Below are 22,678 nucleotides of genomic sequence, written 5' to 3'. Positions count from 1 at the left end.
CATCCTCCTTCCTAAAATATTGTTATAATGTTGCACCGCATTCAACTACACTAATAAACACAAACATCAAGGTATTTATTTATTTCATTGCCTTTTGGTCAAGCATGACAGACATTTACATGGAGCAAATAGATTGATTGCTAACGGGAACATTTCCTACTTGGACACTACTCACTCATGATAGGACAAACTGGGACTGGTCTTGGGTTTTTCAATGCCTCATTTCATATCAATAACATCAAGTTTAAGAAGGTCTTGACAAGGTTTGGGAAATAAATAATGTACACTCATATAGTGCAGATTTGAATCTAGTAAAAACTTTGTGGGGCTTGATGTCTCAGCCTATTGGTGGTTTCCACTAGGTCCCCCCTATGCTCTATTACCCTTCCTTTCCAAGGATCATATTTGGGTGTTTTAGCTCCAGTGACTGCTGGTACAGTGGTGTGTGGTCAGATCAAATTGTACACTTTCATACCAGTCCCTCAGATACAGCCTCTGTGTGACATCACGGGTGCTATATCTATGTCTTCCTACATTTTTTTACAAGATCAATCCCTGTCTATTATGTCTGTGGCTGAGGCACAGCACTCCTGTGGGTGGATCAGGACTTTGATTGTTGTAATATTTTGATTTCAGACTAATGGCCCTTATGGTTAGACAGTGGCTGCATGTTGGTCTGTGATGGGTCTGACAGCTCCTGTTGTTAATTCAGTTCAATTCAGTCATGTACTCCAACAGACATGGTGGGCTGTCCTTGCTGAAGATGGGGATCCAGCACCTCTAGTTGTTGATGCTTGGATGTTGGATTCTGATGAGACTTTGTGTTTAGACTTTGATGTATCAGATGTTTGCTGAGACTGACTCTGCTTTTCTGATGGGTCTTGTGGTTGATTTGATGGGATTCTGGACTGTGAAGGGTTTGATGGTTGGCAATGTGAATCCAGTTGAAACTTTTTCTGCAGCTCCTCAGCACTGTGGGCTAACATGATGCTCACCTTCCTCTGGTGGGCCAGGGCCTCCTCCTTGTCATTCAGCTACAACAGGAAAAACAATGTGAATAAATATGGAGAAAAATAACTCTCTGTAGAAGAGGAAATTCTTAATAATAATGACATCTTACATTATAACCTCTTAAAAGCTTTAGGTCTACCAATAGCTGCAGAATAGTAATGATGGTAAAGGTGCTAAAAGGTGGTTTAGAGTTTATGCTAGACAGCAGGGCAAAGATAATGTTTTACATCATGAACAGATAAATTAAGAACAAGTTATTGTCATTTTTATTATAATTTTTTATGTCATTCTATTGACATCTCATTCCCAAGGCACTGTCTTGAATATGTATTCCTTCTTTGTTTTAAGTTTCTTACAAGCCTATAACAATTGACTCTGTTTGGAACACATATTCAGTCTCCTTTCATCACCTAAACCCGACCATAAATATATACACTTAAATTTAACACAGAGAATGGATGTCTCAGTCTTTATAGACTACATTTAATTGCGTCAGATCATCTATACAGGAGTATCCAGTGTTCTTTTTTTGGGGGGGGGGGGGTTGAAATTCATGTATGTTAAAAATATTTTTTATCTATTTTATTTTTTGTGTAAATCTTTTCTTTAGTCTTTTTGAGATCTTTTTTCTCTCCTTTCTGTAGATAGAAACAAAATTTTGTAGAAGGAACTGTAATACCAAGTGTATAACCCACCTTCAGATTGAAATTCCTTATTTCCAGCTCTCTCAATCTCTCTGTTTTCATCACACAACTTGTCGCTTTTCATGTGAACAACTATGTGCAACATCATAAACACCTTTGAGGAGAGACTGTTTGAAAGTCTGCACTGTTATTTCCACTTTCAACTCTTCATTGTGTCAAGTCAGTTTTTGCAGAGACACTAGAGAGATAGACAGATGCCACCAGCAGATGGGCAGTGTAAGATCAAACTTTGCAAACAATTTGTCTGGGCTAAAATGAGAAAACTGAAGAGGAAGTAGAGCAGCTGTAGGGGGGAAATGGTCTAGCTTGTTCACCCAGCTGTCTGTTAAAAAGCTGCCCCCTCTCTATGATGCCAGGCTTTTCTCCCCACTGTCAGGTGTGGCCATTCAGAAAAGGTAGAAACACTTCTGACTTTAGTCAGACAATGTGAACTAGTTTGTTTGAGGCAGAATGTGGCCTTTACATCAACCGGGAAGGGGACGGTATTGTATTTATTGTTTGGTCCATTGAGTTGGCAAAATGATAAAATTACATTGCAGAGGATCAACTTCCCCAACAAAACGCAGGGACCTCCGCAATGAATTTCAAACAGTCTATATGTTGTGAACTCTAGATAACAGGACTACAGATGCTAGAGGTAATACTAACCATATCCAGCAATCTATAGAGAGTCTCCAAAAGATTATCAGGCATCTTCACCTCCAAACTGGAAGGTAGCAATCGTCTCAACCTCCTGTTAACACCTGGAAGGGAAAAAACATTTTCAATGGAAACAAATCAGTGACAGTGTTAAACAAAATAATAGTAAATCCCCAGCTTTGACAGGGAAAACTTGTTTGAGAAGCACCTACATCTAGTGTGCAAGCTATGGCTTTCGGGGGACCTTTTTTTCTTTCAGGGGGTTGTTAAAGTGAGTGAGAATTTGATATTGCGCCGCCACGCTTCAATGGTCATTGCAAAAATAGCATGCAAATCGGTATCTCAATAAGAGTGAATCAACTCCATGCATGATGAGGTTGATCATAATCATACATCAATAATAGCCTGGTGGAATGCGTGATCAGTGACGATGATGATACAGAAGGATAGAAATGCATGACAAAAATAGTGTAAGAAGAGATTTATTTTTGTAAGCAATTAATTGGAGGACTCTTATGTTTATGTTGACTGACTTTAATATTATTGGTTTATTGTTCTAAATTTTATGTTGACCCATATTGTTGCTGCTGTGTCCATGCTATTTCTTACCTATGACCCCAAAGAGAGTCATTTAAATAATAGCTGGTAAAGTCACAAAAGCTACCAGGATAATTGCATATTGGCAATATTTTAGAGGACCCCCAAAAGGCATGTTTTAATTATACCTGGAACTTAGTTGGCTAGCCTTCTAACTCTTGAAGAATTCCCAAGTTACTGCAGTACATACCATATGAAAACCAAACAGGTCTACATCTCCAACCTATGACGGTACAGGTTTTTTAAGTAAAGGTTTTATTACAGCTACTTTAAAGGACTATGGTATGTAGCCTGTTGATAAAGACAGATTGATCATGTCTAATAAGCTAAGCAGCTTAGTTGGGATGGGGTCTAGAATACAGGTTGATGATTTTGATGATAAAATTACTGAAATTAGTTGGTGAAGGTCAACAGATGAAAAACAGTCTAAAACTGCAACAGGTTTAATAACAGTTTCTATGGTTTCTGTGATTGAAGACAAAACAGTACCTGTTGATGGTAGGGGATGATGAATTCTGTCTCTAATAGTAAGAATTTTATCATTAAAGAAGCTCATGAAGTCATTACTGTTCAGAGCTAAAGGAATATAGTTGGCTAGCCTTCTAACCCTCGAAGAATTCCCAAGTGACTACAGTAAATACCATATGAAAACTGAACAGGTCTACACCTCCAACTTATGACAGTACAGGTTAAGAAAGTCACAGAGTATAGACAGAACGCACTGCCTGATTGCAGGATGTTGGCCTCAGCCAGCAGTAGGAAGCGCTCAGTTTGTTTCCTCAGCTGCTGTTCAAAGGCGATGCGAAAAGCATCAGCGACCATCAATGCCTCCTCTCGCCGGGAACACTGAGCATCCAGCTGGAAAACACACACATGTATATGCATACACACACAAGCAACTTATATTTACACAGTCATGTCATAGCCTAGTAATTTAACATCTATCTATCTATCTATCTATCTCCTTCTCTCCCTGTATATATATATATATATATATATGTGTGTGTGTGTGTGTGTGTGTGTGTGTGTGTGTGTGTGAGCTCAGTTTCTTGTTTTTCCCGTACGGCAAGTGGCTGGTACTGCACTTGGGTCCTAAACACACCTGTTACAGTACAATCTGGTCAATCATGGACGCAGCACAATCGGCCCCTTCCCTAAGCCATATTAAGGTATTAGAGAGCATGATACGGTGGCACGAGGCCATGATGGTCTCCTCCCCTACCACTCACAAGCAGGGGATGGTGTTGTTGCAGCCCAAATTTAGTGAACTTGGAGTAAATCCACTCAACACAGAGGCTCAACTCCCGCCAAGCCAGGTGGGCTTTGTTCTTCACCCGCTTCAATTTCTCTCTCTCCTACAGACCTGGGTCCCGCAACATCAAACCTGACGTTCTGTCCCGACAGGGGAGGAGACTAATCAAAATCCCACTCTCATCCTAACATCCTCCTGTCTGGTGGCCCTGATCACTTGGGAAATCGAAGAAGGAGTAACAATCACTGCACATGTCTTCCATCTTCATGGGCTCCCAAGGCTTGGTCTCCAACCAAGAGCCTCAGTTTATGTCTGCCTTCTGGTGTGAGTTTTGCAGCCTCCTGGGAGTGACAATCAACCTCTCTTCTGGGTTTCATCCCCAGACCAATGGGCAGACGGACAGGATCAATCAAGTCATGGAGGTGGCTCTCCGCTGTGTTGCCTCCCGGAATCCCATGTCTTTGTTTCGCCAACTGGTGTGGGTGGAGTATACACACAACTCTCTAACTAGAAGAATGGCTCAATTTCATATTGGAATAATAAAAATACAGCATCTTTGGGTTACTGCACAGCAATAATAAAAAAAAAAAAAAAAAGAGTTAAACAGTTTGACAGCCGTTGGAGTGAGGGACCTGCAGAAGTGTTCCTTCTTACACAGTGGATGCAGCAGTCTGTGGCTCAAGGAGCTGCATAAGGCTACCACTGTCTCATGCAGGGTGTAAGAGGGGTTGTCCATGATTGGATGTCAGCTTGGCTAACATTATCCTCTCACCCACCTCCACCTCTGTACACTATCAAGGTAGTCCAGGACAGAGCCAGCCCTCAAGACCTGTTTGTTCAGTCTTTTTCTGTTCTTCTCAGAGCTTCCACAGCCCCAGCAGACCACTGCGTTGAAGATTGCAAATGGTAACACCCAGGTAATTGTACTCACCCACGATCTTGAGGTCCAATCTCTGGATGTTCACCAGTGTAATCTGTGGCACCTATCACCATCTCCTTTGTCTTTGTGGTGTTTTGTGCAGGTGTTGACACCATTCAATAAAGTTGGTGATAACCTCTCTGTATTCCAGTTCTTTCCCCTTTAATACATGTTCAGTGATGGCTGTATCATCAGAGAACATCTGGAGGTGACAGCTGTCTGTGTTTTGTCTGGAGTCTGATGTATACAGTACTGCACTTTATAACATCACCTGTTGAAACTCAAACTTTTCCTGTAAAAAAAATATTAGACCTCCAGGGAGCCAGATGAATGGCATTTTGTTCAAGACTTGCCAGCAATAAATGCAGCTGCACGAGCATACACAGCTTGAAACAAACAGGGACAGGAAACAAGGCCAGTTTTTTCATTCTTTGGTCACATCATCACAGAAGAGGGAATATCCCTCACTGCAGACAGAGTGAAATCAATACAGACCATTCTAAAACCAACTACAAAAAATAAGTGATGAGTTTTGGAGGCATGATGCCAAAATTGAAGCTCCCCTAGTGGCAACAACACACAAAAAAGTGCTAATGGCTCATCAGAAAGTCAAATTGACACCGAAAGCAGAGGAAGCATTTTATCGGCAATCTAAAGTAATCTAAAAACAGCCTTAAGTCCATGCCTACACTAGGACTGCCAGACATGACAAAAGCATTCACATGGACAGTGCATGAAAGAAATGGGTACATGGTTTCAGTTTTGTTGCAGGAAAATGGAGGAGTTTTCCTTAGGAAAACACTCCATAGATTGTCATTGCTATGCAGATGATACCCAGCTATATTTATTAATGAAGCCAGAAGAAACCAATCAGTTAACTAGACTCCACGTGTGTGTTAAGATCCTAGATGACCGGCAATTTTCTGATGCTAAATTTGGACAAAACTAAAGTTATAGTACTAGGCCCCTTAACACTTCAGAAACTCACTTTCTGATGAAATAGCAATTATGGATGGCATTGCGCGGGCCTCCAGAGTTATTTTCGATCAGGATATGTCCTTTAACTCCCATGTGAAACAAATTTCAAGAACTGCCTTTTTTCACCTATGTAACATTGCAAAAATCAGGCAAATCCTGTCTCTAAGTGATGCAGAAAAACTACTCCATGCATTTGTTACTTCCAGATAGGGTTATTGCAATTCCTTACTATCAGGCTGCCCAAATTTACTGCTAAATACTCTCAAATTGATCCAGAACAACCCAGAACTGACAAAAACAAAGAAGAGAGATCATATTTGTCCAATAATACCCACTCTGACATAGATGGTCAGGCACCATCTTATCTTAAAGAGCTCATAGTATCTTATTACCCCTACTAGAACACTGCACTCCCAAAATGCAGGTTTACTTGTGGTTCCTAAAGTCTCCAAAAGCAGAATGGGAGCCAGAGCCTTTAGCTATCAAGCTCCTCTCCTTTGAAACCATTTTTCAGTCTTTGGCTGGGAGGCAGACACTGGGCTCCATTTTCGTTTCCACCACCGGCGCGGCGGAGGCGTGACACAAAGTCAGGTCCACTTCACTGATGGGGTGTGGCGGCGCAGACTTTGGTATTTTCATGCACTGCGCTGCGGGCGCAACTACTCCCCCTTCTCATCTTAGTCCCACCCAGCGGCGCAACTTGGAAGGATGGAGGGGAGAAAGCATGGAGTGGGTTTGACACAGCCAAGTCCAATCTTCACCAATCACACCAGCTCCTCGCCTCACCTTTAAAAACGCCACTGGCGAGGCACATGGCAAGTTTCGAGGATGACTGAGCCCGCGCAGGAAACTGTCCGACGCCCAAACTTCTCCCAGGAGGAGACTGACGTTCTGGTCCGGGAGGTCCAGGCACACTATGTGATATATGGCGTCATCAACCACGTTTTCAGTGGATAGCCATTATCACCTAGCAGCCACCCATCCAGAGGTGTGTCCCCCTGAAAGACTGTAGGGATGCTCGAATTAACCAGGATGAACGAGTCATGTGCCGACCTGGGGAAATTGGCATACACGTTTGTCACCAAGCAATTTGAGTCACAGATCACCTGGATATTGATGGAATGGACCCCCCTTCGGTTCACATAAATGTGGGCTTGGGTCTCTGGGGTGTGCAACTGCACATGAGTGCAGTCGATTGCTCCCAGGACCCTGGGGAATCCAAATTTCAACGAGAACCCTCGCTTAGTTTCCAGCTGGCTCTCAGGTGTTGCAGGGAAAATGATGTGCTCATTTGCATGTCAGACTAGACTGGAGGAAACTGCATTTATAGTCGAGCAGACAGCGGACTGACTGATCCCCACCACTGAGGCCACAGTATGTTGAAAAGACCTGGTGGCGAAGAAGGTCAGGGCCGCTGTAACCCTTAACACGACCAGGAGAGCACAGCCGGGGTGCGCATCGGAGGCCACGATGCGCGCTACCACATGGATGACCTCCCTTGGTAGATGTAATTTGTTCCTGTGACATGCAAAAGAGTAGATGATGATGAAAGAAAATTGCATAGCCTGCAGTGTTGAAGGCGTTATTCTCATGGCCCACCTGCACTCCTGCTCACTCATGTCTAAATATGAGGTGCTTAGATGGTAAATCCTCGGCCTCCTCCTCCTCCTCATCCTCCTCAAAGCAATGATGTACTCCATCTTTGTAGATAACGTTAAGCATTACAATGATAACATTTGTATTTGGAATGAAATGACATGGGTAATAGCGGACAACGATCATCACTTAAGTTTTTTCCATGTGTCTGTCTCTCTCTGTCTCTCGAGTGCTCTGAGATAGATGCTCTGTAGGATGCCACGGCTGTTTCTGGTTGGCACAGCGACGTTAATCGATTAGTTTGCATCTCTGTTTCACCTGTGTACATTCGGTCAGGTTGAGTGACCATTACGTGTGCCAAACGCGCTTGCGATGTGGTCAGATGAGATACTGATCAAAATATATAAATTGCAACTATCTGAGTTGCAACTATCTGAGTCAGCACATACTGACTGTATGTGCTGACTCAGATAGTTGCATTGAATCGTGGTTGTTGCTAATTATTGATCGGAGTGAAATGCCAGACACTGTGGAAACCTGCATGTGAGGTATTGGTGGCAAGGGCACATGACTCCGCCAGTTTACGAAAATCTACTTGCCCAGCAGCGCGCCGCTGGTGCTCAGAGTTGACCAGGTCTGGGGTGGTGAGCTTTCAGCGCACTTTAACACCGCCAACGTGGACCGAAATGGACCGAAAATCCAAATCCGGCGGCTGATCCTGCCGACACCTTCCCCTACTGCGCCACAACGTCCATCCTGGCATACCTCTGTGCGCCTCAGTTTACCAAAATACCAAGTGCGCTGTGCGCCTACCTGTGCTGTACGAAAATACCACTGCGCGGGGTGCGCACCCTGCGCCCTGCCAGCGGCGGGGATGAAAATAGAGCCCACTGTCTCTACATTTAAAAGCAGGCTTAAAACTTTTCTTTTTGATACAGCTTATAATTAGGGCTGGCACAGGCTTGCCTTGGATCAGCCTTAAATTATGCTGCTATAGAATTAGTCGGGGGGACTTCCAATGGTACAACGAGCTCCTCTGTCCTTCTTCCCTTTCCACCTGCAAGCTTTCATGTCCTACCTAGGCATATTACTAACATAGCTTCTTACCCGGAGTCTTTATGCTTTCTTGTCTCACAGGTTCCCGTGGATAGTGGTTGAACCTGGATTGTGGATTATAGCTACATCTCCTGCCGTGGCCCTGTCTGACATCTACTGCAAGTGCCACTACTATAGTCAGACTTCATTGTTATTACACCCATAGTCCTGTATTGCGTACATATCAGTGGCGGCTGGTGAATTTTTGTCGCACTTAATTTACCAAACCAAAAAGCAGAGTTGACAACGCCGAACCACAAGAATGAATGTATATTATGTTTACAAATGGACAGTTAAATGCAGGTGAGCAGGTATATCTCCTTCCTCTGTCTTCGGACTGCTGTCTAATTAAGACAACCGGCCGGTCAGGTCCGAGCTCCTTCACTCTCAGTTTCTCCTACAGTGTTCTCCTATCGAACGGTGTTGTTTTCAGTGACTTCACTGAATTTTCTCTCTTCATTTTCTCCTTTTTCGGCTCTCTCTGTGACTAGCTAATGACCTTGTTTGCTAATTACTCCGACACTCTGCGCTCAACGTCACTCGCTTGGCAGTTTTAATTGCAGGCTCATGGGTGAACAAACCGCTCGCTCTCTGCTGCCACCCCATGGCCAGTGGTGTGTATAGCGATCAGACGGAGACAGCAGGGCGCGGTCAGGCTGCGCCCCGCTGTCTCCTATCTCTTGTATTGAAGAGGAACAAATTGTGCATGTCAAAGTTATAACGGGAGTCAATGGGGAAAGATGTGTGCGCCCGTGGCCGGATATATGTCAGCTATTAGTAACTGTAGACAACGTAGGACATTTCTAATCTGACTACTTAGGGCAGATTTTACATTTTAGTAACTCACTTCAGACTATATTATTCATTTTGCCTTTTTAAAACGTGTGTGTGATTCTACATGATGTGAGACAGAGGGGGCGGCGCCCTAGCGCCCTCTATCAGCCAGCTGCCCCTGGTACATATACTATCTGTTACTAATATATACATATATCACATACATAAATATATCATATATGTACTATGTACTATATGTACTATGCTATATCTTCTCTCTCTCTCTCTCTCTCTCTCTCTCTCTCTCTCTCTCTCTCTCTAACCCAACCTGTTGAGGCAGATGGCCAGCCACCCAGAGCCCGGTTCAACCTGAGGCTTTTCCTCGCCACTGTCACCAAGTGCTTGCTCATGAGAGAATTGTTGGGACTCTGTAGAGTATGGTCTGTACCAGCTCTATATGGAATGTGTCCTGAGATAACTTCTGCCCAGATACAGATTCCATCAGCTGATTTAAAGGACCTGCAGATCAGAGCAAATCTGATCACTCATAAAAATAACTAAGGTGCAGATGGATGCATCACACACAAGGGCATGTGGTACAGTTCTGATAACAGACCATGTCTCACAAAATGTTTGTTTCGCTTCTATGCAAAATTAACAAATGGAAAAGACCACGTGTCAAAGGGGGAATGCTATGAGCAATAAACAGACATTAATATGGGATTATTCCCAAAACTTTTGCAAACACTACGTAATCTGTGCAAAAACAATGCAGGATGAAAACAGGAATGCCTTGTGCAGCCTACTTAACACCAGAAGGACCACTTGAACAGGGGAAAAAAAAACATTGTTGATATGTTCTAAAAGTTAGTGAGAGCATGGCAGATACAGTGACAAAAATACTGATCAGAGAGACCATTCCACGGTAGGGCATTCCAAACTAAATCAGCAGTGACAATGGTCAATGTTTTGTTAGCCAAGCAATACAACATGTTGGTAAATATTTTGGTATTCACATGATTTATCATCATGCATACCATCCTCAGACTGGAGGTGCTGTGGAAAGAGAAAATGGTACACTGAAGTGTTATGAGGAGACAGGACTGAGCTGGACAAAAGCATTCCCACCAGTGCTTATGCAATTGAAGGCAAGAAGCAGGGTCAGAAGTGTACTGATTCTATATGAAATGTATTGTTTGGGAGACTACCCAATACTCAATTGGGGCCCCAGGCAGACCTCCACAGACATGAGTGATGATGAAATGTTGTGTCATTGTGCTAACCTCTCTTCTACACTTGCAAATTTTCACAGACAAGTTAAGAATGCACTCTTGGCAACCAAAAGGAAGCTGCAGGAGATAGGGTTGTAATATGAGCCGTCAACAGGAGAAACTGGAAGGCTCCATGATACCTTGGCCCATACAAGGTGCTACTGATGACAGAAACAGTTGTAAATATCACTGAGAGTATAACGTGGGTTCATGCTAGCCATTGCAAGATGGTTAAACTCGAGGCTAACCCTCCAACAGTGAACCAAATGGCCAACACACAGCAAGACAATTGAAACATCATCAGCTCTGTGCCACTGCCCAGGGAAGGACAAGAGATAGCACTAGGCACACTTGTCTCTCAAGCTCAAGAAAGGAGCCCAGACATTAAGGTGAGAGGTTGGGTACTCGCAACAACTGGTGTTGTGAGAATGGTCAGAGATGACCATCGCATCCAATCAGACGACCAGGATGCAGCCTCAGAAGACTGTGCTGGCTAAACACTACTGGCAAAATTGGTGATGTTCCCCCTACTCAGCATCAGAAAACCCTGGGGAAATGCCACCAACAGCTACACTCACATTTGCCCAAAATGTTCAGTAGACATTCAGAAACAGGAATTTTAGTATTTTAGCTTCTGTGCCACTGTTTTTGCTTTTTGTAATACTTGCTGGTTGTAATAACTTAATTTCCCTGGTGTGGGATCAATAAAGTCTTAACTTATCTTTACATTGTTGTTATTCTCAGTTTTGACTGGCTAAGCACAGCAAAACCTTTATGGCTAGTCAGCATAATATTCTCAAAAGGGGGAAATGTCATGAAAATTTTTAGCTTGTGCTTGTGTAACCACTTATTTTTAAGGTATAACTTTCCCTCAGAAAAGACTGCAATCTGAACCATTGATTGACTTTAAATACTTAATGATGAGGTCACAGGTCCATCAGCCTCAGCCTCTCTTGCCCAGAACATTGGAGCTCAGTGCTATGTCCCTGAGTCCAAGGAGTTTGGATTTGGACTGTTTAGTTTTGTTATTTCCTGTCTTATTTCGCAGTCATGCCTTGTGTGTCAAAGTTTACTTTACTTCCTGTGTTTTCACACGATTTTGATTGTTTGAAGTTTCCTGGCTGTGGAAGCGTGCCGCAAAGTGGATGTTGGCATAACCCAAGTTATTTTTGGCAGCAGACCTAGCTGGCCAATGGGGAGATACCAGGTGTGAGACACTCCCAACTTCCAACCAAAGCCTAATTTCCATAGCAGCAGCTGATTAATTTCTCCTTCTGGATGAATGATGGAATGAAAGAGTATTTACTATCTTAAACAAACACCTCGTGGACATTTGGTTATGTCCCTGCTCGTTTCAAACAAGCCAATGTTCAACAACCACTTCTCAAAAAAAACCACATCTCTACCCAGGCATGGACAGGCGATCAGGCGTACCGGGCAATGCCTGGTGGACATTTTTGCCCTGGGGCTGTCATAATTGAATTTTTTTTAAAAAGTTATGAATGTTTTTTATGGACCAGTATGGTATTTGAGACACGAAACATGGCCCATTGGTTGACTTTCTTGAAGGACAATGGGTTAGTCCAATGAAATCTCTCAGCCCTCCCCTCCCTCCTCGGCCCGCCCCTCCCCTCCAGGCAAGGTTATCAAATTTTGCCATTGGAGTTCGACCAGAGTTAGAGAGAAGTGAGTGTCCATCTGTAGAAATGGATAGGCCTAAACCACAAAAGAGCAAGGGGGGTACAGAGAAGTTGCGAGAAAAGTGGACACAGCGAAGCAGCAGCAGGGCCGTCGACATCAAGTGCAGAAGCGGTCCCAGGTGCAAAGGCTGTCAGAGAGGCACACAGCTGTAATGTGCAATTTTAGCAGAATGAAGAGGGACTTTCCATGTAGGGAGGGCAGAGGGCTGTTTGTGTGTGTGTGTGTGTGTGCGTGCGCGCGCGCGCACACGTGCGCGTCACTCTCGATTGGCATGCATTTGAGAGATTGTCTACAACCTGCACCAGTAGAAAATATAAGACACCTGCATTTTATATTGCGCGTTTCAATTGTTGTCAAAGCAAAGAGGAGACAAAAGACAATTCAAGACAGAAAATGTTTTAGTTCAAGAAAAATAGGAGCAAAAACAAAAGTGCTGCGTTTATATTTTTGTTCAGTGTATTATTTAAACTATACCTTAACTGATCCCTGCTCTCTTTCTTTCCTTTGTCTGCCTGTCTCTGCATTTCTCTCTCTCTCTCTCTCTCTCTCTCTCTCTCTCTCTCTCTCTCTGTCATGGCATCTCTCCCAAGATGAAAGTCTCTGTCAGTAGTGAAAGAACATGGAATTTTTTTTTATCATGGTTACTCTCTTCCATGTAGGCTATTGTGCTTTATTTTAATTTTTGAAACAACACAATGTGCGCATATATCCTCTGGTATGTCATGTGCCTCCACATATCGTATAAATAATCATGTTGGGCCACCATGGCCAAAAATGCCAAGGCCATTTTTTGGTCCCAGTCCAGCCCTGTCTCTACCCCTATCTCTAAGTTACCTTGTATAGCTAAGATCTTTAAAAAAAAAAAAACTGGCTGCCAAGTAGCTTCAGTCTGGTTTCTGCAGGTTGCAGTCAACAGAAATTAATGAATATTGGTGTTAGCAGATCTCAGTGCTGTTTTTGATACTGTTGACCACTGTATTTGATTGATTCAGGCAGGGGGTGGGTATCTCTGGAATAGCCTTAGATTGCCTCATACAGGTTATAGTTGATAATTATTCCTCATCAACTGAATCTCTGTCTTGTGGTGTTCCTTTAGGTTCTGGCCGAGGCCCATTGCTGTTTGTATTGTACTTGCTTCTTCTTGGGCTAATAATAAGCAATTTCAAAGCTATCTCCTAATTATTTTGAGGATGATATTCAATTATCGTCGCTGTCCGATGAAAAACATGTCTGTTTGTCCAAAAAGGGTTTTTTACAGGAGAACAAAAAAACGGGTTTTCTCAGAAAGTAACTTACTAAAGATACATAAAATGCTGTAAATACACACATTTAGTGCCGGAAATGAAAAATATGTCTTTACACAGTCATCACTGAACCATTTACTACTTCAAGTGGACGTACATGGATTGTCGTACAGAAAAGTGGACATACTTTTTTTAATAACAAGTTCCCGTGACCCGCAGTTAGTTAAAAGCCTTGAATCATCTGTTCATGTCCCACAGAATGATCGATAACGAGCTGCCCTACCTGTTTCTCATATCACGTTATTTTACTCGTAAATCAGCAGAATCCACAGGCTAAAAGCTAATATAACTATCCGACACTGACGTGCATCCATTAATCTGAATCCATTCAGGGAAATCAGAGTTTATCATCTATGCTCATCTATGCTTCGCTCAGAAAACTGCACTGCACTACTGTAATTACTACAAGAATCTACCTTTTGGCAATAATGTGTCCACAGGTTACTGAGATGAAAGAAACTGTAAAGCTTTCCTCCAAAACTGATAAATTTGGCTACATTTTATCAAACTTAACTGTAGTCTCTAATCAACAGCATAACTAATGCTATCTGAGATAATCTACTCGTGCAGGTTTTAAAAACAATGTTACTCATGTAACAACATGCTTTCTTTACCATTGTGAATGTTACCAATGATGAGCAAATAATGAACTGGCTCAACACTCAATATTGGCAAAACTCCATGTTTTCATGCAAAAACATTAAAATGTTAGGACCTTACAAATATCTTTATTTTTAATATTATTATGAACCACCAGGAAAGATAATTATAATAGATAATTGTCAATACTCTTTAATAGACCTGGACAGGGGCAGCGGTGCAGTGAGGATTACATTTTTGGACTTCTCCAGTGCCTTCAACACCATCCAGCCTCTGCTCCTCAGAGATAAACTGACAGAGATGGGAGTAGGCTCACACCTGATGGTCTGGATTACAGACTATCTGACAGAAAGACCTCAGTATGTGAGACTGGAGGACTGCAGGTCTGAAACCGTGGTTTGCAGCACAGGAGCACCGCAGGGGACCACGTTCTCTCCAGTCCTGTTCACCCTGTACACATCGGACTTCCAATACAACTAAGACTCCTGCCACGTGCAAAAGTTCGCAGACAACACTGCTATCATGGGCTGTATCAGGAGTGGACAGGAGGGGGAGTACAGGACACTGATCCAGGACTTTGTCACATGGTGCGACTCCAACCACCTGCACCTCAACACCACCAAGACCAGGGAGACAGTGGTGGACCTCAGGAGGCCCAGGCCTCATCCGGAGCCTGTGACCATCAAAGGGGACTGTGTAGAGTTTGTACGGACCTACAAATACCTGGGAGTGCAGCTAGATGATAAACTGGACTGGACTGCCAGCACAGATGCTCTGTGCAGGAGAGGACAGAGCCAAGATGCTGCAGATGTTCTACCAGACTGTGGTGGCAACTGCCCTCTTCTATGCAGCAGTGCGCTGGGGAGGCAGCATCAAAAAGAGGGACGCTACACGTCTGGACAAACTGGTGAGGAAGGCAGGCTCTGTTGTGGGCACAGAACTGGACAGCCTGACATCTGTGGCTTAGCGACAGACACTGAGCAGGCTCCTGTCAATCATGGACAATCCACTGCATCCATCTCCAGGCAGAGGAGCAGCTTCAGTGACAGGCTGCTCTCACTGTCCTGCTCCACTGACAGACTGAGGAGGTCATTCCTCCCCCACGCCATGCAGCTCTTTAACTCCGCTGGGGGGACGTTAAACATGAATGTCAATATTCCTCAATGTTCTGAACAGAATCTGTACAACATGCACCATAACTTGCATTCTGTTTGCACTGGACATTTAAACTTGCATTCAGTTGCATTGGACATTGAAATTTGCATTCTGTTGCACTGGACATTTAAACTCGCATTCTGTTTGCACTGGACTTTTTTACTTTTAACTTTTACTTCTTTGCTTGCTGTGCTTTTGGATTATTTATTGTATGCCTTTTACTTTAAATTTGCGGAATATGCTGGAATTTGTGAATTTCCCTTGGGGATGAATAAAGGATCTATCTATCTAGAATATCTATCTATCTAGAACTTAATAACTGATTTAATTATAAAAATAACAAATCCATTCATTCAAGTAAACCCAACACAAACTTAAGTTAAAAGTACAATTACATTCAATAAACAAAAATGTAACCATAACGTTTGTGGCAGTTTTCCCTGCCACTGGTAACACATCACACCAGCACACCACACCATCACTCATTTCAGACGCCACATCGCCAGGTAGCATGCTATTAATAGTTTGGTGGGTGCACACACTGAGCTACATTTAACATCTTAGTAAGTTTCCTAGTGCTTCCTGGTCCTGGGCAGTGATAAAGGACCTGAGCATTGTTTCAGGCTGTCTTTTATAGTGCTTGAGTATAAAGTAGGGAGCATGCTCAGCCCATCTTACTGCACCATACTAATTGATGGGTGTTAAATGGGGCATTATGTGAATGCTTTGATTACTTTAATGTGTGGTAAATAAATGTAAATAGACTTGAAATTGTTCCTGATATGGAAGATGATCTGTGTGGCTAAATCGATTATGTAATTGATTGCAATTAAAGATGGTACGGTCCAGTGGGAGGGGCCTAGCCTTTAAATGGAGGGGATCTACACTGCCTAGGCAGTCAGAGAAGGGCTGTGGTGCTGTGTAGACCTAATTATGTTTCTGGCCAGTCTTGTAAGTACTTTTTCGTCTGCTGCAATTTTGTTCTATTATTTGACTCCATTTTGTCCATTTACATTTTTGCATCAGACTCTGTCTTGCGACCCTTTTTAGATTTTGGAGGTTAAATTGCACCTTTTTCCGATCAGCTTTTCACCACACTATCCTCATTCTAGGTCAGAATGTGACAACCTTAAAACGGTAACCAATCTGTCTATGTACATTTGTGTTTGTGTGTTTAATAACTGATTTATTTAAAATCAGTAAACGCATGACAAAATTAAGTTAAAATGCAATTAAACTCAATAATAAACAAAACTGTAACCATAACCTCAAAACTGTAACCCATCTGTCTCTGTACATTTGTGCGTGTGTGTGTGTGTGTGTGTGTGTGTGTGTGTGTGTGTGTGTGTGTGTGCTTTCAGTTGGTGATGGGCATTATTCATGGCCAAGCCCATCACAGAAGGCATGGAAATTCTTCAGTTCTTGAAGGTGTCACTCTGAAGAGAGTCTTGAAAATATAAAAAAAGAACATATTTTCTTTAGAGACTGCATCCTTTGTTCGAGCTGACTTCATTCTAGTTTACGTTACTCGTGCTGTAGTTAGACTTAGACTTAGACTGCTTATTTATTGATCCCAATTTGGGAAATTATTTTGTTGCAATAGCGTTAACATACAGGGAAACACAGAATGTATACACAATATTTAGTTACAAAAAATGTAAGCAGGATTAAAATAAAAATATAACTAAGTAAATTAAACATATCATTATATAACATGTATTATAATATATAATACATGTTATATAATATTATAATAATATAACAAAAAATACAGTATAACTAAATATATAGACAGTATTTACAATCAAAACAGCAAAATACAGCAAAATATTTGTGCAGTTTTGGATGATAAATAAATGTAAACCGTGGACTGTATGTGCAATATTGCAGTAGTGCAGATAATATTTAAAACATTAGGGTTTGTGAGGTTAGTGGATTAACTGTTTATGCTGCTATTGTACAGTGTGATGGCTTGTGGCAGGAATGATTTCCTGAAGCGGTTCTTGTGACAGTGGAGCTGGAGCAGTCTGTTAGAGGAGGAGCTCCGCTGTCTGTCTATGAGGTGGTGAAGAGGATGTTCAGGGTTATCCATGATGGATAACAGTCTGTCCAGTGCCCTCTCCACCACCTCCTCAAAAGTGCCTAGTTTGCAGCCAATAATGGAGCCGGCCTTCCTGATCAGTTTGTTCAATCTGTTGGTGTTGCCGGCTCTGATGCTGCTCGCCCAGCACACTGCAGCAAAGAAAAGTACACTGGCAACAACAGACTGGTAGAAGATCTCCAACATCTTGCTGCACACGTTGAATGATCTGAACCTCCTCAGGAAATAGAGTCTGCTCATCCCCTTCTTATACACAGCATTGATGTTAGTTTTCCAGTTCAGTCTGTTGTCAAGGTGCACTCGGAGGTATTTGTAATCCTCAACCACTGCGACATTCTCCCCAGAATACACAGTGGTTGTGTGGTCATCCTGTTCCTTTTGAAATGAATAACCATCTCCTTGGTCTTGGCCACGTTAAGCAGCAGGAGATTTCTTCCCGACCATTCCACAAAATCGTCCACCACTGCTCTGTATTCCTCCTCTCGTCCATCCTTTATACACCCCACCACCGCTGAGTCATCCGAAAACTTCTGTAGGTGGCACAATGAAGAGTTGTACTGAGAGTCTGAGATGTACAAGGTGAAGAGAAAAGGAGACAGAAAAGTCCCCTGTGGTGCTCCTGTACTACTTTCCATGGTCTCAGACAGAGCGCTGCCCAGTCGGACAAACCCAGTCGGTGGATGATCAATCCCATGGCAGATGGGATCGAATTCAATGCCTATCAAACTGGACTGTGGGGAGCATTGTGAGCTTAATATCTCACCAAAATAGACCCAAAAGACCTGGAGTTTCTAATGTTAAAGTGCAGACCTGCAGACGTGACGGGCATGATGCAGACGTGACGGACAGTGACGCGGACTCACGTGACAGACAGTGCGCGATTCAACATGGCGGCGACTAGCTGCTAGAACAAACTTTTCTCTCCAGACTTTAAAATTACTATTATTATTATTCTTTTTTGCAAGCTCTTTTTTTTCTCACTCCCCATAAACCTCAGCTCCATCTCTACTAACGGACTACCTCATTCATTCATCAACCTGGACCGTTTAGAGAACTACATCGACCACTACTTTACCACATACTGCACAATGAACGCGGCCACTTCAACCAACCCCGGGAAATCCAGCTTCTCTCCAGCCTACAAAAGACCCCGTTCAGGTTCTCTACCCAGCACACACACATTTCCATCCTCACCCCCGAACCCACCCCATCATTCAGAGGTAAGCGACATTTTAATCTCCATAAACCAAAAACTCTCCGGACTCGACACCAGAATTGCTCACATCGAAGTTCTACACAAAGAATTCCAGTCACTCCGTCAAAGCTTAGAATACAGCCACAAACAGATCGAAAAACTCACCAAGGAAAACAATAAAACCATAAAACCATCAACACCATCACCGACCAGCTCACCTCTGTTACAACCCAGCTCACCACCGTCACCACCGAAAAATAAAACAATGAAGGAAACAATTCTGGATCTACAAGCACGCAGTCTGAGAGATAACTTGTTTTTTTGCGGCATCCCTGAACACATCACAGACGAACCAGAGAAATCAGTAAAGAACATTATGAAACTCCAGCTCAAACTCCCCGCAGACACAGTCAGCAACATCACATTTCACCGCGTTGACCGTTTAGTACAAAAAAACACCACCAACAACAGACCCCGCCCGATTGTTGCCAAATTCGAACACTTTAAACAGAAAGAATTGGTCAAACATCAAGGAAAACAGCTTAAAGGAACGGACTATGAACTAAACAATCAATACCCGAAAGAAATCATGGACAGGCGCAAAAAACTCTTCCCCATCCGCAAACAAGTGATCTCAGAAGGAAAGAAAGCAGTCATCTCAGTGGACAAACATTACATAAATGGACATAAAGGACATCACCCCCTGGTTATACTAGCCTCCCCTCTCTCCTGTAAACAAACTCTCTCTCTTTTCCTCTCTTATACACATGCACTCTCGCCCCCCCTACACAGACCCCTGCCCCCTTCCCACCGTTGTCTGCAATAACTCATAAGGACAATCATAAATAGTCACGCACCAACGTCTTTCTCCGCACAGCATGCGCTCTGATACGCAGCGCTCTCTATGTTCTTTATTGTTATGTGTTTGTGTTTTGTTTCCTGTTCTTATGTGGGTAAACCTTACTGTATATGTCCCTTTTTGTTTTGTAATCACATGTCTAGATTCGCTCACTCACACACACGCACACACGCACACACACACACACACATACACATACACACACACACTCACTCAGCATAATGAATTCCTCTCCTTTTGATAACAGTAACCCAACATGTCATGTTTCTTGGAATATCCGTGGCATTGGTACTCAGGCTAAGAAAAGTAAAGTATTTAATCATCTCACCTCACTCCATGCAGATATTTGTTTACTACAGGAAACACATCTCTCAGAATCAGACAACATCAAATTACAATCACTCATTTTCATCACATTTCAATAAAAAACAAAGAGGAGTTTGTATTTTAATCAGTAAATCATTATCATTTATCCATAACACCATCACTGACCCAAAAGGACGTTTTATCATCATTAACATATCAATCAACAATAGCCCACTGACAATTGGTAATCTATATGGCCCAAACACCCGTCTTTTTTGCATAACTTCTTTTCATCCATATCCAACTTCTCTGACTCCCCAATAATAATCGGCAGCGACTTTAATACAGTAATAAACCCATCAATAGACAGATCTAACACATTGAGCAATACATGCACATGGCAATCCACACAAACAATAATCCAGTTCATGAGTGATTTTGGTCTTGGAGACAGTTGGCGCCTACAACACCCAACTGTAAGAAAATTCTCATTTTTTTCATCAGTTCGTCATTCATATTCACGCATCGATTTCTTCCATACCAGTAATTCAGTCATCTCAGATATCTTTGATCATCAAATCCACCCCATCATCATCAGTGACCATGCCCCAGTATCATTCAAATGGAACCCACCAAGACCACACAAACCAGTCACCAGATGGCGCTTTAACACATCCCTCCTGAAAGATCCTGTATTTAACGACCTTATCAAAGGAGAGGGGGCATCCTTCCTGGAAATAAATGATTTCCCAAAGCCATCTCCCACACTTCTATGGGAAACAGGTAAAGCCGTTATCAGAGGAATTATCATTTCATATTCAGCCTATAAGGAAAAGAAAGAAAATAAACAAGAATCTGAATTACAAGAAAAAATCAAACAGCTAGAAACTGTCGATGCAACTAACGCAGCAGAAGAAAACAAGAAGAAAGACAATATAAACTAGAAATAAATGAAATCCTGAGCAAGAAAACTAACTCAGTCAACAAACTCACCGGACGAAATAAATCAAATATTCAGAGAATTTTATGCCAACCTGTACTCCTCAGATAATAACCCTAAGGAAGAAGACATCAGACCATTTCTCACCAGCCTCAATTTACCCCAACTCTCCCCTGAACAAAAAAAACACATTAGACACACCCCTATACTCCAGACTTCCACCCAACATGAATGCAGCATCCATCTCACTCCTTCTCAAACCAAACAAAACCCCACCCTGCCTTCAAGTTACTGTCCCATTTCACTCCTCAACGTCGACATTAAAATTATCACTAAAGCACTTTCCCACAGATTAGAAAAAATAATTCCTTCCATTATTCACCTGGACCAAACAGGATTTATCAAAGGAAGAAACTCATCTAATAACACACACAAACTATTCAATATAATACACCACGCAACCACACATAACCATAATTCAATGATAGCCACCTTAGATGCAGAAAAACCCTTCAACAGAGTTAACTGGTCATTCCTCATCCACACCCTACACAGTTTTGGCTTTGGGGAATCATTTATTAACTGGATTAGAACACTTACCTACAGCCACAGTTATTACTAACCTTCCCCCTCCCCCATCCCCTAATTCTCCACCCTGGACTGTTTTCAGGTGGCACATCACCTTTTTTAATGCACATCACACTAATAATAAGAATAATAATAATAATAAACTTTATTTATATAGCACTTTTCATCCATATAAAATGCATCCCAAAGTGCTTCACAGAATAAAAGAATACAAGAACAGAAAGAATAAAAGCATAGTATGACAGACAATATTCCACTCCCAGATATATACACATATATGCTCACACGCACGCACACACACACACACACACACACACACACACACACACATACCCACGCCCGGTGCTGAGACATGGCAGGGCACTGAGGAACCATGTGAGGAAACACCTATGGGGGCCATCCACACCGAGAAGCGCCACAGCCTATGGCCATAGGGAGCGCCGCCACAGAGACCACCCCGTGGAGGCCCCCCATGAGGAAACACTGAAGCTAAAAACTAAAAGACTAAAAATATAAGCAATAAATAAAAGCAGGTATAATGCATAAAAATTAAAAGATTTAAGTTAAAAATGTTAAAATAGACAAATAAATAAATAATAAATAATAGTAATAAGATTTTGAGATCTAGTGGTGATAAAGTGGATAACTAAGAAGTCATGGGAAATATTAGAAATAAAAATAACATAACAGAAGAATTAAAAGTTTAAAAGAAATCAATTAAAAGCCAAATTAAAAAGGTGAGTCTTGAGCCTCCTTTTAAAAACATCAACAGTCTCTGCAGTCCTGATGCTCTCCGGCAGGCTATTCCATAGTCGAGGGCCATAATGGCTGAATGCAGCCTCCCCGTGGGTTTTTGTATTAACTCTAGGAATAATTAAAAGTCCAGTGCCGGAGGACCTCAGGACCCGCGAGGGTTGATATGATAAAAGCAGGTCAGATAAATAAGAGGGCCCAAGACCATTAAGACATTTAAAAACTAATAAAAGAACCTTAAAATCGATCCTGAAACACACGGGGAGCCAATGCAGCGATTTTAAAATCGGTGTAATGTGCTTCCGCCCTCTGGTCTTCGTCAGCACACGTGCGGCTGAGT

General features: G+C 42.4%; 1 protein-coding gene across 1 annotated transcript in view; it reads right to left on the bottom strand.

Annotated features, from left to right (window-relative positions):
• Nucleotides 1-340: 340 nt before the first annotated feature.
• ccdc125 (coiled-coil domain containing 125) overlaps nt 341-22,678 on the bottom strand; it is a 76,583-nt gene continuing 54,245 nt past the window's right edge. Inside the window, 4 exon segments of the mRNA XM_076730461.1 lie at nt 341-814; nt 816-1,034; nt 2,364-2,458; nt 3,674-3,809. Of these exon segments, the coding sequence (XP_076586576.1) occupies nt 719-814; nt 816-1,034; nt 2,364-2,458; nt 3,674-3,809 (546 nt within the window). The 3' untranslated portion in view covers nt 341-718.

The sequence above is a fragment of the Chaetodon auriga genome, chromosome 5 (genome assembly GCF_051107435.1).
Source record: "Chaetodon auriga isolate fChaAug3 chromosome 5, fChaAug3.hap1, whole genome shotgun sequence".
NCBI lineage: Eukaryota > Metazoa > Chordata > Actinopteri > Chaetodontiformes > Chaetodontidae > Chaetodon > Chaetodon auriga.
The sequence above is the reverse complement of the archived record's forward strand: the minus strand, read 5'-3'. Positions and strand labels throughout refer to the sequence as shown.